At 37.0% G+C, this 13,037-nt stretch overlaps 1 protein-coding gene across 1 annotated transcript in view; it reads right to left on the minus strand.

The window, feature by feature from the left end:
* Nucleotides 1–438: 438 nt before the first annotated feature.
* LOC104073310 (wings apart-like protein homolog) overlaps nt 439–13,037 on the minus strand; it is a gene marked incomplete at its 5' end in the record, with an annotated part of 28,023 nt that continues 15,424 nt past the window's right edge. The window contains 4 exons of the mRNA XM_009573026.1: nt 439–654; nt 2,689–2,825; nt 3,074–3,226; nt 6,363–6,458. Of these exons, the coding sequence (XP_009571321.1) occupies nt 516–654; nt 2,689–2,825; nt 3,074–3,226; nt 6,363–6,458 (525 nt within the window). The remainder of the gene's footprint in view (nt 655–2,688; nt 2,826–3,073; nt 3,227–6,362; nt 6,459–13,037) is intronic.

Consider the following 13,037-nt stretch of genomic DNA (forward strand, 5'->3'; position numbering starts at 1 on the left):
CCCAGATTTATCATAGAACACTGCACATTCTCATGGCATCCTACAACTGCAATCACAGCACTGCTCAAGGAGACAAGCAGAGGACATGAAAAATACCCCACAACAGCTACAGAAAAGGCGACAATTGACATACAAGCAAGTCTGGAGATGAGCACTTAGAGCCATCGTTAAATATAAGGAGAAAGGATGCCTTTCAAATGTATTTTATTTGAAGGAAATTATAAATACAGTAATAAAACTTTTTTAAAAAGCTTAAGAGAAGATATAAAATAGCAATCCAAAGCACAGTCAGTTTTTTTAAAAAGCTGAAATGATTTTTTAAAAGAAATTCCAAACCCAGAAGCACATAAACACTGGAATGGGAATTCGTCATTGGAACGCAGGTGCTCTACTTTTCCTTTCACTACAGATTTCTAAAATGGAGCCGCTGATCCCAGATGCATACTATACTGGATGCTTGACCTTGAATTATGTGTAGACAAAATTCATACAAAGTAGACGGGTATCATCAAACTTTAATGAAATACACAATGTATCCATACCTGATGGTGTTGGGAATCATCCAGTGTTTTGAAAACCATGGCTACCATCCCATGTGCTCTCAGATGCATTCGGAAGCTGGGCATGGCGCACTTTGTCGCCAAGCTGATTACACTAGGGAAAATTAATCCTGGATTAGAACAACTAAAATGAACACGTTTACAAAAATGGCAGATAAGCAAGTCTACAAAACGTGACTGACCATATACCTCAGACCCTGACAAACTCTGTCGGGATGCTTCTTCTAGAATTTGTATACGGCAAGTTTGTAATTGGTGAACAGAGACGCATTTTATTCACCAGTTGCTTACCAGCACCAAACTATGTATGCTTTATTTTAAGTTGGCTAAAAACAGGATTTCAAAGGGTACCCTGAACTTGCTTCTTTCAAACGAAAGTTGAAATATTTTCAAGTAGTTAAACCAAAAGTAAAATGTTCATGGATTAAGCATGAAGCTCTGATTTAGAGGCACAGAAGAGCTTACTATGGATCAAAGCATTATCAGAAATTATAAATGTGAGCTTCCATCACTATCTAACAGTTATTATCTAATTGACTGATTAGTCCTGCTTACGCCTGACAATACTTTTACAAAAAACCCAAACATTTTTAATATTTATTGCTGCATTTATGGCTGATGGAAACACTATAGATTTCAGGAAAAATCTGACAAATATATTAGTCTAATCAGCGATCAGCATTAACAGTTCTATTTTAAAAACGGAAGTCTTCCCCTAGATTTTATTAGCAAGCTGTCTGCCATTTCTAGCACCGTGCAACATATAGACTATTAAAAATATATTGCTTTTAAATGTGGAGTAATGTGGGAGTGATTCTGCAATCAAGTCTTCCATGACTACTGAGGGATCTTATTATAAAAGATTCACACAGCATGGTCTTTAAAGAACAAGTGGTCTTTCTGTCTCCAATCACAACAGCACCAGTTAGAGCTTACCTACCAGTTTCTGATTCTTTTACGTCTATTCCTATTCTTACACATTGATTTCCTTTGGAAAAATACTTTTCTTTTAATTTGTTAACTGAAAGAAAAAATTTTTATGGTGTTTATACAAGTTACATTCCACGATATAAACTTGGAAAGTAAGAAAGTCAGTTTAAGATCTTAGGAAGCTTGCCATATGAGCAAATTAAGTGCACTCAATATGAAAAACATTCCTAAACTGTCATTATGGTATTAATTTATTCTTATCATAATGTACATACAAACTGGATAATAGATTTCTTGTGTTTATACTCCAGCAACAATATTCATTGCTAGTTTTTGAGGAACACGAACAATAAATTTTTAAAATAGCTCTCTTAAAAGCATATAAAGCTTTTTCTCATCCACAGTCAAATCTTAAGTAAAGTGTCCTCATCACCTGTCTCTGTGAATTCAAGTTCTTCCTTCTCTACCATTTTAGTTTTGCTAAACAGAGAGGAACACTTACCAGTATATATATAAAAAAAAATTATTACATGGTTACAGAATACCATTCTAATTGCTTTTATGTCCAGAGAATGGACACCAATATTAAGTCATAAACTTCAACGCAAGACTAACATTTTGGATACTAACTTCGCAATAATGTGGAACTTGAATATTAAGAGTGCAATGAGTAGTTCAAGACAACTTAGGGAAGCTTCCAATTAATATTGAGGCCACAATATTTCCAGTGGATACTAGCTATGTTATTTCTCAACAGAAGATAAAGAACAGGCGGTTGGAGTTAAAAAGTATCTCAATATTACATTAGTTCTAGATTATAGACAGCAAACTTTCCAGTCTTAGGGATTTTATTTTAGAATTGAATTTTGCATTAGAGAACAGAAGAGACATCGCACACATGATAGCACTAAATAAAGAAAAGTTATCAGAAAATTTTTTTTTAATTTATAGCAAGGAAAACAACTGTGTTGAAGATGTCTCTCTCTGTACAATTTTCTATTTCATCTTCCTAGTCATACTACTTTTGATTATTCACAATATATCATCTTGATGATTATTTTCAAATTTTATTCTCTATAGCAGAAGTGCCAGGTAACTACCCAAACAACATTTTAAAGCACGGTCACTTCATTGATGAATATTTAATTCAATATCTCTTTTAAATATAAGTTCAGTGTTTTATATTAAGATATCTTACCTAAGGCAACGTGTGTTTAGGGGCTGATTGCTCTTCAATCCACTTAGCAAGTACTCAATATCATCTGTGAACTCTTGATTTTCACCAAATTCCACTACATCATTGAAGTGCTTTACATGCTGAACAACAGTGTATAACTGGAAGAGACAAATATTTTGACCTAGGTAAGTTGCTCTTGGGATTGATTATAACCTTAAAAAGTACAGTCTAAAATCTATTCAGTTTTGAGTGCAAGGAAACATTAAGAAGTTAATGAAGGCCATTCAACTATTTAGATAAAAATATTATCTTTAATAGGAAAGCCAAATTTCATTTTGACACTGTTCCTTCAGTACTTAGGATTACCAATAATTCTTTATCTTAAAAATTTTTTAAGAATACTTACTTCTTTGTCTTCTTTCCTACATTTCAATGCAGTTACTATCTCTTGATAGGGCTGAGTAGGTATTGTCACAGTTTTTATCACTTTGGGAGGTGGTGCAGGAGCCTTAAAAACTCCATCATCTTTATGAATTGCCTCCTTTGAAGATAGCCTTACCTATTAATAAGAAAGTGCTAAAATGGGCAGATGTTTTGAGCATGTAAACATACACTAAATACATCAGGAAACAGTACAGGTGTGCAATTGTCAAAGTCACATTTTGGGACTATTTAGTCCTTGCCTTACACTACCTAAGCTGTGTGATAATGTACCTACTCTTAAAAAAAAAAATTAAGATGTCAGAAATTATTTTTTTAAATTAAAAAAACAGTTCTAAGTAGTCAGGAAAGCTCCAGTGGAATTCTGAAACTAAAAAAAGAAGAAAAAAAAAAAGTCCTTTATACTGGTTCCTTAAGCTTTAGGGCAAGTAAACCAACCAAGTTCAGTGTTTAAAAACAATTATTTGTTGATACTTACAAGTATCTTACCCGCTTACACTGGAGCTTCCAGGATTGACTAAGTTAGTTGCTATACTGAACCATCATTAAGTACACAGGTCTGGATACGAGCACAGCATTGAGCAATCACTGTCTCAACATAGTCTGAACTGAAAAACTCTGTGGCTACTGTTCTCATCTCTAACTACCGGAGGTTACCGCACTACTGTACTCAGGGTGCGGCTATCAGAAAACCAACTTCTCCAACCTGATACTCCAAACTGTATTCTGCCTGTAGGTAGAAGACTACCAATATAAATTTTGTAGCACCATAAAGAATTGCCACACAGAAAAATAAGAGAGGCTCGGTGCAGATAGAGTATGCTCTTGGAAATTCATGGTATTCTCACTACACTGGCCTTATATTTGTGTTGTTAATATTTTAGGAACAACATATTATAGCGCAAAATACGGCAAAACCTATTCTGAACTTACAACAGGTAGTAGAAAACTTGATGTTAGGTCTAGAATAACTACTGACAAGTTTCCAGCCATCTCAGGCAAGTATTACAGGTTTCTCCTCAACCTACTCCTCTGCATTAGTTTGAGGCTACTATAAGCTTAAATGTCAGCTTATCTTCAGATTACTTCTTTGGCACAAATTCAGATGTGAAGACAAACTACAGAAAACAAGGCATACAGCAAAAAGACCTCCAAATGCCAAATCCTATATGTACAAGTGCCAATGCCAGTGGCCTTTTACTCACCCTCAATCTCTAAGTAACATCATGTACTTAGTTACCTTACATAAAAAAATGAGAATTTTTTTAAAAATGTGACTGAAAAAAATAGCATTAATACGCAAGCATAGAGGATGCATTAGGTGTTACTCACTCCAGGGGATATTTTGAGAGAAAGCCTTCTTGTGCATTGTACATCAACAGTCAAAATTAAAATATAAGCCAAAACAACCTACTATATTAATGGAGTATTATTTACATGCTGCCTCTATCACTGTGCAGCACTTCAGTATTTGCTCACTTAGGCTCCAGTGGCAGAATGCTAATAAACCACCCTGAAAAGCTGGCTTAGAGCACATACTGGAGGACTCCGGTCTTATCAGTCTGTGAACATAGGAGATCCACTGAAGTATCTCATCCAAGTCTTGGTTAATGGCTTCCCCTTCAAAGCAAGTTCCAAGGAAGCTTGGAGAGGCCACAAGCAAAAGTACTTGGCATAAGCAGTTTGCATGCTACGGGTTTCTCACCCTAAATCTAAGACAAATTTATCCAGATCTTCAGGTAGCAAATTTCTACAGAAATTAAAGAGGCAGGATCATCTGCGCAGGGATTACTGTTGAACATTTCGATCAAGGCTCATTCATCTCATAACTCAAATTTTAATCAAACACGTAAATCAAGGTTAAAAAAAGTGGCTGAAGTAACTCCAGATGTACATCATAACATGAGGAGGAGATACAAACAGATTCCCCTAACTGGTTTGTTCAGCCAAACCTCTGCCATATTCCTAAATTAGTATTTTGATGGTTCGAGTTACAGAGTGGAAGTTTGACAAAAGACAAAATGGCTTGTCTGAATATGAATAATCCAGACATTTTTCTAGCCTGAAGAAGATACAGTCAAAGTCTGTCTGAGAAGACTCAGACAAAATCTGCCTTTAAGCTAGCTATCAGAGTACTTCACAAAAATCAGTATCAATACAAAGATTCAGTAAGCAACAAAAGCTTCAGTTCAAACGCACATAATTTAAATTGAGAAAGGGGTTTATGAGAAACCCAGGACTGAAATTTCTGCTCTCTCCTCAAACACTAGTGGTAATGGTTATTTTAAAATGAGCCATCTGCATTTTCCAGGCAGTGCAGTTAACATCAAAGGAAGGCTGTTCACAATACTGTGAGGATGCAACCAAAACCAACGAGGAGCTAGTATCAGAACAACACACACACAGGTGGAATTAAAAAAAAAACAAAAAAAACCAAAAAAAACAACCACAAAAACTGAAACTGGTGACAACAACAAAAGCTGAAGACTTATCACTGCAAAAATATGTACTTTCTGATTTTCTGTTCTCAGGGAAGTACTGTAAGCAAGGCATCAAATGAAATGAAGTTTACTGACAATGTACAATGCTCTAGTAGCATAATCAGTAACAACATTTACACACATGTAAGCCCAAGACCCTGGATTCTCAGGGTCTCAAAAGAGTTAAAGAACAATTACCTTAAGCCTCAAAACAATCACTGATTTTTGAACAAACAAGTTACTTTAAGAACTGTTTCACCTCTTGTCTACTTATATCTGGTATGTTCATAGCAGCACTTCTGGCTGTATACAGAAAATTTTGTTTCTTTCATAGTGTCTAAAGACTCAAGCCAGCAATTCACAACACTTTCCTCCATTAGAAAGGAAAAATAAATGAAATATCTCTTTTTCAGTTTTTCCTTTTTGACCTGCAACTTGCTGATTTCTATGGGTATTAGTAAGTTAATCCTAGGGGTTCTCACAGAAGATGAAATGGAGTCCATTGTTAGAGAGCTTAACTTCAGTAGATTAGGGAACATAACTTGATTGAAGTAATTTTTGTATCTGTATATTGAAATGATATGGAAGATCCTGTTCTAGAGTATTTCCACTGACAATTTCTTTCCTACCAAATACCCAATGGCTCACATCACAAAGTGGACTTCATTCTGAATTACTGTGACATTACCAGATATCAAGAACATGTGTTTCAAAAAAATGTCAGTGAATCTTAAAAGGAGATTTACTACACTTGAGAAAAAACACTCTACTTACTGGGACACTAGGAGTTTTCAAAACTGGTGGTGCTGGCAGAGCCTCTGATTCTGGCTGGTTCCAGTGTCTAGCATTATATACAGCTTTTGTGGGAGACTAAAAGATAAAAATAAAAGTTATTTTTTAAGCAAATCTACCAGTAGTCACTATATAATTAAAAAATGACTGTAGCAATAGTGTAGCCAAACAAGTAAAATGAGCTTCATTTTTCCCCCTTCTGTATTCCCAGCAACACAAGTTCTCAATATTGTATATATGAGAAAATGTGAAAAACATTGACGCATCTGATGGTTTTAAAGACATACAGACGCATTCAAATGGCAAAAGACATGATGTGTATGTATTTCAAGAATTTTTCAGTTTTTCTACTTTTTAAGTTTATTCAAAGACAAAAAGGTCTGCAACCTTCCTACAGACAAAAACAGACAGCTAAGGAGAAAAAAAAAATGTTAGCAAACACCATGTCAGTAGAAAATACGACTAGAATCAAAATGTAGAATTGATATAGACTTTGGTGCTTGGAGGAATAGAAAACACTCAAATGAAATGCCTTAATCCATATTAATAAATTAAGAACCCTTTTTTTTTTTCTTGCTCAAAAATGTGTCAAGGCAAATCAAAATGCATCAAAATTTACTGTCCTTGAATTTTTGGGAAATACAATATAATTCTTAGAGGAAGCAAAGGCAGAATTCTACTTCTAGCATCTGAGTTTACCAATCTAATTGCATAATAATATTCCAGACTAATATACCGTTACAATTTTCAAAATTTCCCAACATGCCATATATCATGTAAACTATATAACTACATACCTCCTCACACACACTTATATAGCATTTAAAAAGTGGAAAAAACATTTAAAAAAAAAAAAGAAAAAGAAGCTGAGCATTAAAAATAATTTTCTATCACAATATAACGTATCGACTATTTAAAACAGATAACTGGCTCAAGTACAGCCCACAGAGGGGCCACGTGTAGCAAACCTAGCAGTACCAGCTATGGACTGAATACCATTCTACGAAGTGTAACAAGGTTTTGGCTTGTCAAAAGCTAGAAAGTAGATTTTGTAAGTCAAGAGTTTCTGTATTACTGTTAGAACTCTACTGTGCTGCATCTTTCCATTCTTTACAAGAAAAGAAAGCCCTGACTAACAAAACTTCAAAGAATATTAGCAGAATGAAAATCTCAGCTATGAATTTTCAGGGCCCAAAAGACCTGTCAAGCACAAAATCATTTTAGTTTCCAGACAAGAGAAAAGCCTCTTTCCTTCCTACAGTGTGAGCTTTGATGTGGTCATAAGAAACTTAACTTAGTTGGATTTTTTAATTATTTTTTTAAAGCAGTACTCATGCACCATTCAGCAACAAGTATAAAATGGCCACCATCTTAACCGTTTTACCTATTTTCCAAGGAAGCTCTTTTAAACAATACATTTTCAGGTGATAGATATACAAAGTCCTTCAGCAGCCACGTGTAACCACCATGGCCACAAGAAGGAGTACCAAAATAAGGTTTTTGATAATTTCAATTTTTAACTTTCCCAAGTAACAGAAGCACTAACTTGCTCAATTTCCTGACAATCTCACCAAGCTCAAAGTTAAACTGAGAAACCAGTTTTAAGTTCATGCTGCTACAGTTATGAGAGGACATCTCTGTCCACAAATAGGAAGACCGTGTCATATAGATCCTTATTTGAAAAAAGGTAACTGTTGACAAAATAGATAAAAGGTTAACTCTCTTTTCTCCTATACGTTTCTGAGGAGCAAATTCTTACCTGGAATGTGACTCAGGGCTTGTGATGAACAAAAGAAGGACAACTTAGTAACAAAGACGTTTTTTTAATCATGAAAGATACAATGTTTCACAAATGTCTGTAATGGAAAAGAACCACTGAATATCTTCTAGATACTTTTTTTCCCCTTTGAATTACAACTGTTCCACAAATTATCTCAGTGCATGCTTAAGACTGGGAAGACAAGGTATAAGTTTCCGCGTGCCATATCCTGGTACATGGGATAATTCAAGGAAATAACGCACTCTTATCAAGTAACCAGCATGAAAGTACAGCATATATTTAGTATCGGTTTCAGCTGATGCATAATTCTTCTTAACCTTGCAGGGAAGCTTAACTACTACAATTCTGACAGCAATGTACTGCATTACAGCTGCCAGAAGTCCTATTAACATAGGATATTCTTTACTAATAGTCCCAAATCTCACTTATCGTCTCAAAGAGTATTCTATCCCTGCTTAAACATACTAATATATTAATATTCCTGAATTTCCTGTCTGGGAGCTACATGCTACACAGAAGTTTTTCAGGTCTCTGCAACAGCAGTGTCAGGCTCAGCGCACCCAGCAGGGAGATGCTGCAGGGAGCTGCAACCCACACAACAGGATCCTAGATTTATGCCATTCTCTTAGCTCGATGCAGAAACAACGGGGGCACAGACCAAGGCAGGCTCTGCTGCTGCTGCAGGACTCTCATCTTTAAGAAGTTCAAGGGAAGAGCATGCCATACTCGCCGCCCCGGTACACAAAGCCTCTGCCTGTGCCCCACCTGCGTGTCCCCTTTTCTCCAGGCCTCCTGCTCCGTGACGAACCAAACACAGCCCTGTCAGGCGCAGGGGGAGCAGAGTCACGCTGGCATTCAAGCTCGTCTTACTCAGTGAGGCAGCAGTTGGGATGGGCCCTTGCTGACCACGCGACAGGAGCGTCTGCAGTCTTGGCTTTTCAAAATTCAGCACCTCTGTGGCATACACATGCATACAGCAAAGAAGCGCAGATGACGGAGATCAAGTTCCGTGTTTCGATATGGAATAAGAACAAAGTATACAAACAGCTGTGCCAGCATAATCAAAAGGTCCACACAGCATTAGTGTGTTTTCTTCAGCAGAGAGCAATAGCTGATGCGAGTTCAACACGGCAAACAGATAAAGACAATTCCTTCTAAATACTCAGGGCTCAGAGGCTGCCCGAGTCAAAGATGGCATCTTTTTTATTTAACAGTCAAAAATGGGCTTTTCTTCCCTGATTTTCCTTAGTCCCTCACTAAATCAAAAGCTAGGGCATCCCAAAGTGTTTTGTGACAAGGCACTTTACAGCTTGCTCAGGCACTACCAATGCAATATAGAAGAAAGCCACATTTTACATAAGAAATCAAGTAGTGCCACCAATAAATGCCTGTTCTGAGAAGTGAGGACATCTTCATTTAATAGCTCTCTTGTAACAGAACCTAAACTGTAACTGAAAATGGTAACTATTTAAAACCTCGAATACCTATGGAACATTAGTTTTAGCCACTATCCCTTGTAATATCTTCCACTTTTAGATCAAAGTAATGTCGCCTGTGATTCCACGCCTTCCCAGTAGTATTTCATTAGGCAGTAGACACTGCTCCCCAGCATCCCTACCCTTTGGTCCAGTATCCTGTCTCACACTGATTGCACATAGCTCAACCACCAAACACACCTGCAAAAATCCAACACTGCTTTCTTAAGAAATACGTTCTAATGAGTTCTAACACATTATGCAGAGACTTTGGAGCCTCTCTTACAACTCACACAGACTTGGACATGGCAAATACCTTGACAACCACCTCTTAAAGCAATCTTCACATTTTCCCTTGCAACACAAAACGAAGATGGATTTCCAAAACAATTGCAAAGAAACTGTGTCAATACTGATCAACCAGTAAGCACCGCGTAGACTTGCTTTAGATTACTGTGTGACAGAACTGAAGCCAGGAAAAGTATCAAAGATCAAATGAATGCTAGTGAACAAAGACTTTTCAGAAGGGCTTGATCACAAAAGCAAAGGGGTTGGTTTGTTTGGTTTTGGTGGTGTTTTTTTTTTTAAGGCAACTCAAATGTTTGTGATAACAAGCTTCCCTGAAGAAGCAACACTGATATTTAAGCAGCAGTAATTTAAGAAACTGACTGACTTTCTCTTAAAGACAAGACAACCTTGCAATTATTCAAATAATGCAGACTTTTCTTTAAGAATTCTTCCTCTCAAGATTAACTTAGAATAGATGCGAGTGGAAGTACATCACTCCTTTGAATTCCGTGTTCTTAAGGGCAAGTAAGTTCTGCAGTATTAATGAGCTGTAAGAGCTTCTGCTAAATAGCAGAAGAGCTTCCTTTTTTCATATGTATAGAACTGACAGCTGTTTACACACAGATAGATGTCTGAAAGAGTGCAAATATTCCAGTGAGGGTATAAAGCACATTGTACTGTGGGACTCTGCATGTGGTTCTGGGGGATAACTGAGATGCAAAACCAGAACTAATGCCAGGCAGTTTACAAAATGCACAGGGCTGTCAGTTTTATAAGATCATCTCCAAACGGCATAAACTATGGGTCATGCTTAACCTCCCATCCCTGAAAGCCTCAGAGCTGAATTTTCAAGAGTTGGCACTGTGCACATACTGATGCAGCACTGCCTGCCATTCATAGATATAAGAATAGCAGAAAGTAAGAGCCAGGGACATGAGTCGTGCTGAAAATACTAGCAAAACAAGACAGACAGCAGCTATTTGCAGGCAAGAATGCTTTCCAAGGTAGAAGACAATGGCAAAAGAAAACCCAAAAACATTTTTAACAGATATCCTGATAAATGCATTATTTATATCTGAAGGGCATTCAGTAAGACTGTATGCCAGATGCTTGTCAAAACTACAAGTAAGTTCCAAAAAAACCCCAATAAACCAAAATATATGATTATTTACCACTCAGTATTCATAATCATTAAAAGTACTACTCTGTCCTGCATGTCTCTCTTTGAACAGGAAGAAGATAACAAATATGTTATGCAGCACAGAACTATTCATAATGGACTGTTTCTTTTGAAAAGGGAAAGGAATGAACATCCATTCAGAGCAAAGAAAAAGAAATTACACTTCAAAACAGGAAGATGGAATATCAATTCAGCACAGGCTGAGCCATGTGTATATAACACAAAAAAAAGTTAATTCGGACTCCAGATAAGATAGCAGTTTCCAACAGCAGTTAAAAAACAGAAGCAAACCACGACCAAGTCATTTATTCACTGTTCAAAATGTGAACCGAATCTCCATTATTTGGATCACAGTGGCAGATTAGTGCCAATAAAGCACCTCTGGGTGCCATGGACCACTTAATCGTGAGCTGCTATACCATTTAATGCAGTATACAAAAAACATTATGCATGCACATAGCTACACAACTACAAGTTGTAAGTGAGACAAGGTTGAAGAGTATCAGCTGCAGATAACACAATGACCAGGGGGGGAAAAATGTCACTGAAGCTTTTCTTGCATCAGACTTCTGAAGAACTGCAAATTTTTTTTTCCTCCTCAAAGCTCAAAAGGAGGCCTACAGGGCAGGACAAGATGATGGGTCAAATATCCAAGTGGAACATGAAAATTTAACTTGAAGAAACAGGACAGTTTGATAAATATGAGATTCATTCTTTAACAGAAATAGTGTTCTGTACGCTGCTTACACTGAGTGTACTCAAAACTGGTCAGCTCAGAAGCAGAAGCCACATAGTTACGGTTACTAATTTGGCCTGAAATCTATGTTAAGTCTAATTAAAAGGGACAGGGTACAATAGTTTAGACACATCACCACAATACTAGAAACGTATCACTTCAATCAAGAGAAGACAAAACCCTGCATCTGCCTGCAAGTAATTGTACTGGCACAAACACATCCTTGTAAAAATTGTTAGACAAAATTCCTGCCCTCTTTGTTACTACATAAAGGCAGAGAGACAGACAGACAGACACACCCCCCATTAATCCTAATCTACTCGAAGTGTATCAATCTACTAACAGGAAAGCCTTACAAAATTGCAACAGCAATGAAATTCCAGAGGTCATATGGTTGGGGTGCATGTGTGTGCACATCCACATAAGCATTTCCATTTGGATCAATAAAACATTTTTCAAATAAATCTCCCAGATGTCCTCAGTTACGACACTGTAGTTTGCACCACTGCCTCTCGGAGTACGCCTACCTGATTCCTTTCCAATGAAACCAAACCTGAAGATGCTCTTCCAGAGAGCACCCACCTCACGCCAGATGTTACTGGGCATTCCCTAAAGCAGATCAGAATAAAGCTAATTCAAAGTAAAAACTTCTAGATGTGTATAATGAGGACATTGGGCCCTCAACACCAACTGTTTCACTCTCAAGATGTGCTCGTGTTGCATGGCACTATTATCTAATGTACATAAAGCCACAGACAGAGCTGAGTGAACCAACCACGCTCATACAGTACATGGGAGCTGTGAAGACAATTTTGCATATTCATCTGCATATAAATTAAGCTCCCACTGGCAAATAAAGCTAGTATATTTTAATTTCTTTGAGCATTTTTCCCGTTTTAGAGCTTTCTACAGGGCTGAGGCCTTGCACAATGTAACATTTATCCTTCATAGTTATCCTGCCTTGCCTAATTACTAAAACACTGAGTTAATCACTGGGAACTATGCAACTGATGGGGGGGGGGGTGGGGGGGAATGTGAAGATACAAGAGAGAATCTGGTTTCAAGAATGTTATCACACATCTTTGCTTCTTGCCTAAGAGTTAATACCACTAAGAGCTGGAAGTATAAAACACAAAGTTTCCACTGTGACATTAAACAAATGCACTTCCAATAACGTTGCTACCACAGTCCTACCTAA

This window comes from Fulmarus glacialis, unplaced genomic scaffold, assembly GCF_000690835.1.
Source record: "Fulmarus glacialis isolate BGI_N327 unplaced genomic scaffold, ASM69083v1 scaffold21832, whole genome shotgun sequence".
Lineage (NCBI taxonomy): Eukaryota > Metazoa > Chordata > Aves > Procellariiformes > Procellariidae > Fulmarus > Fulmarus glacialis.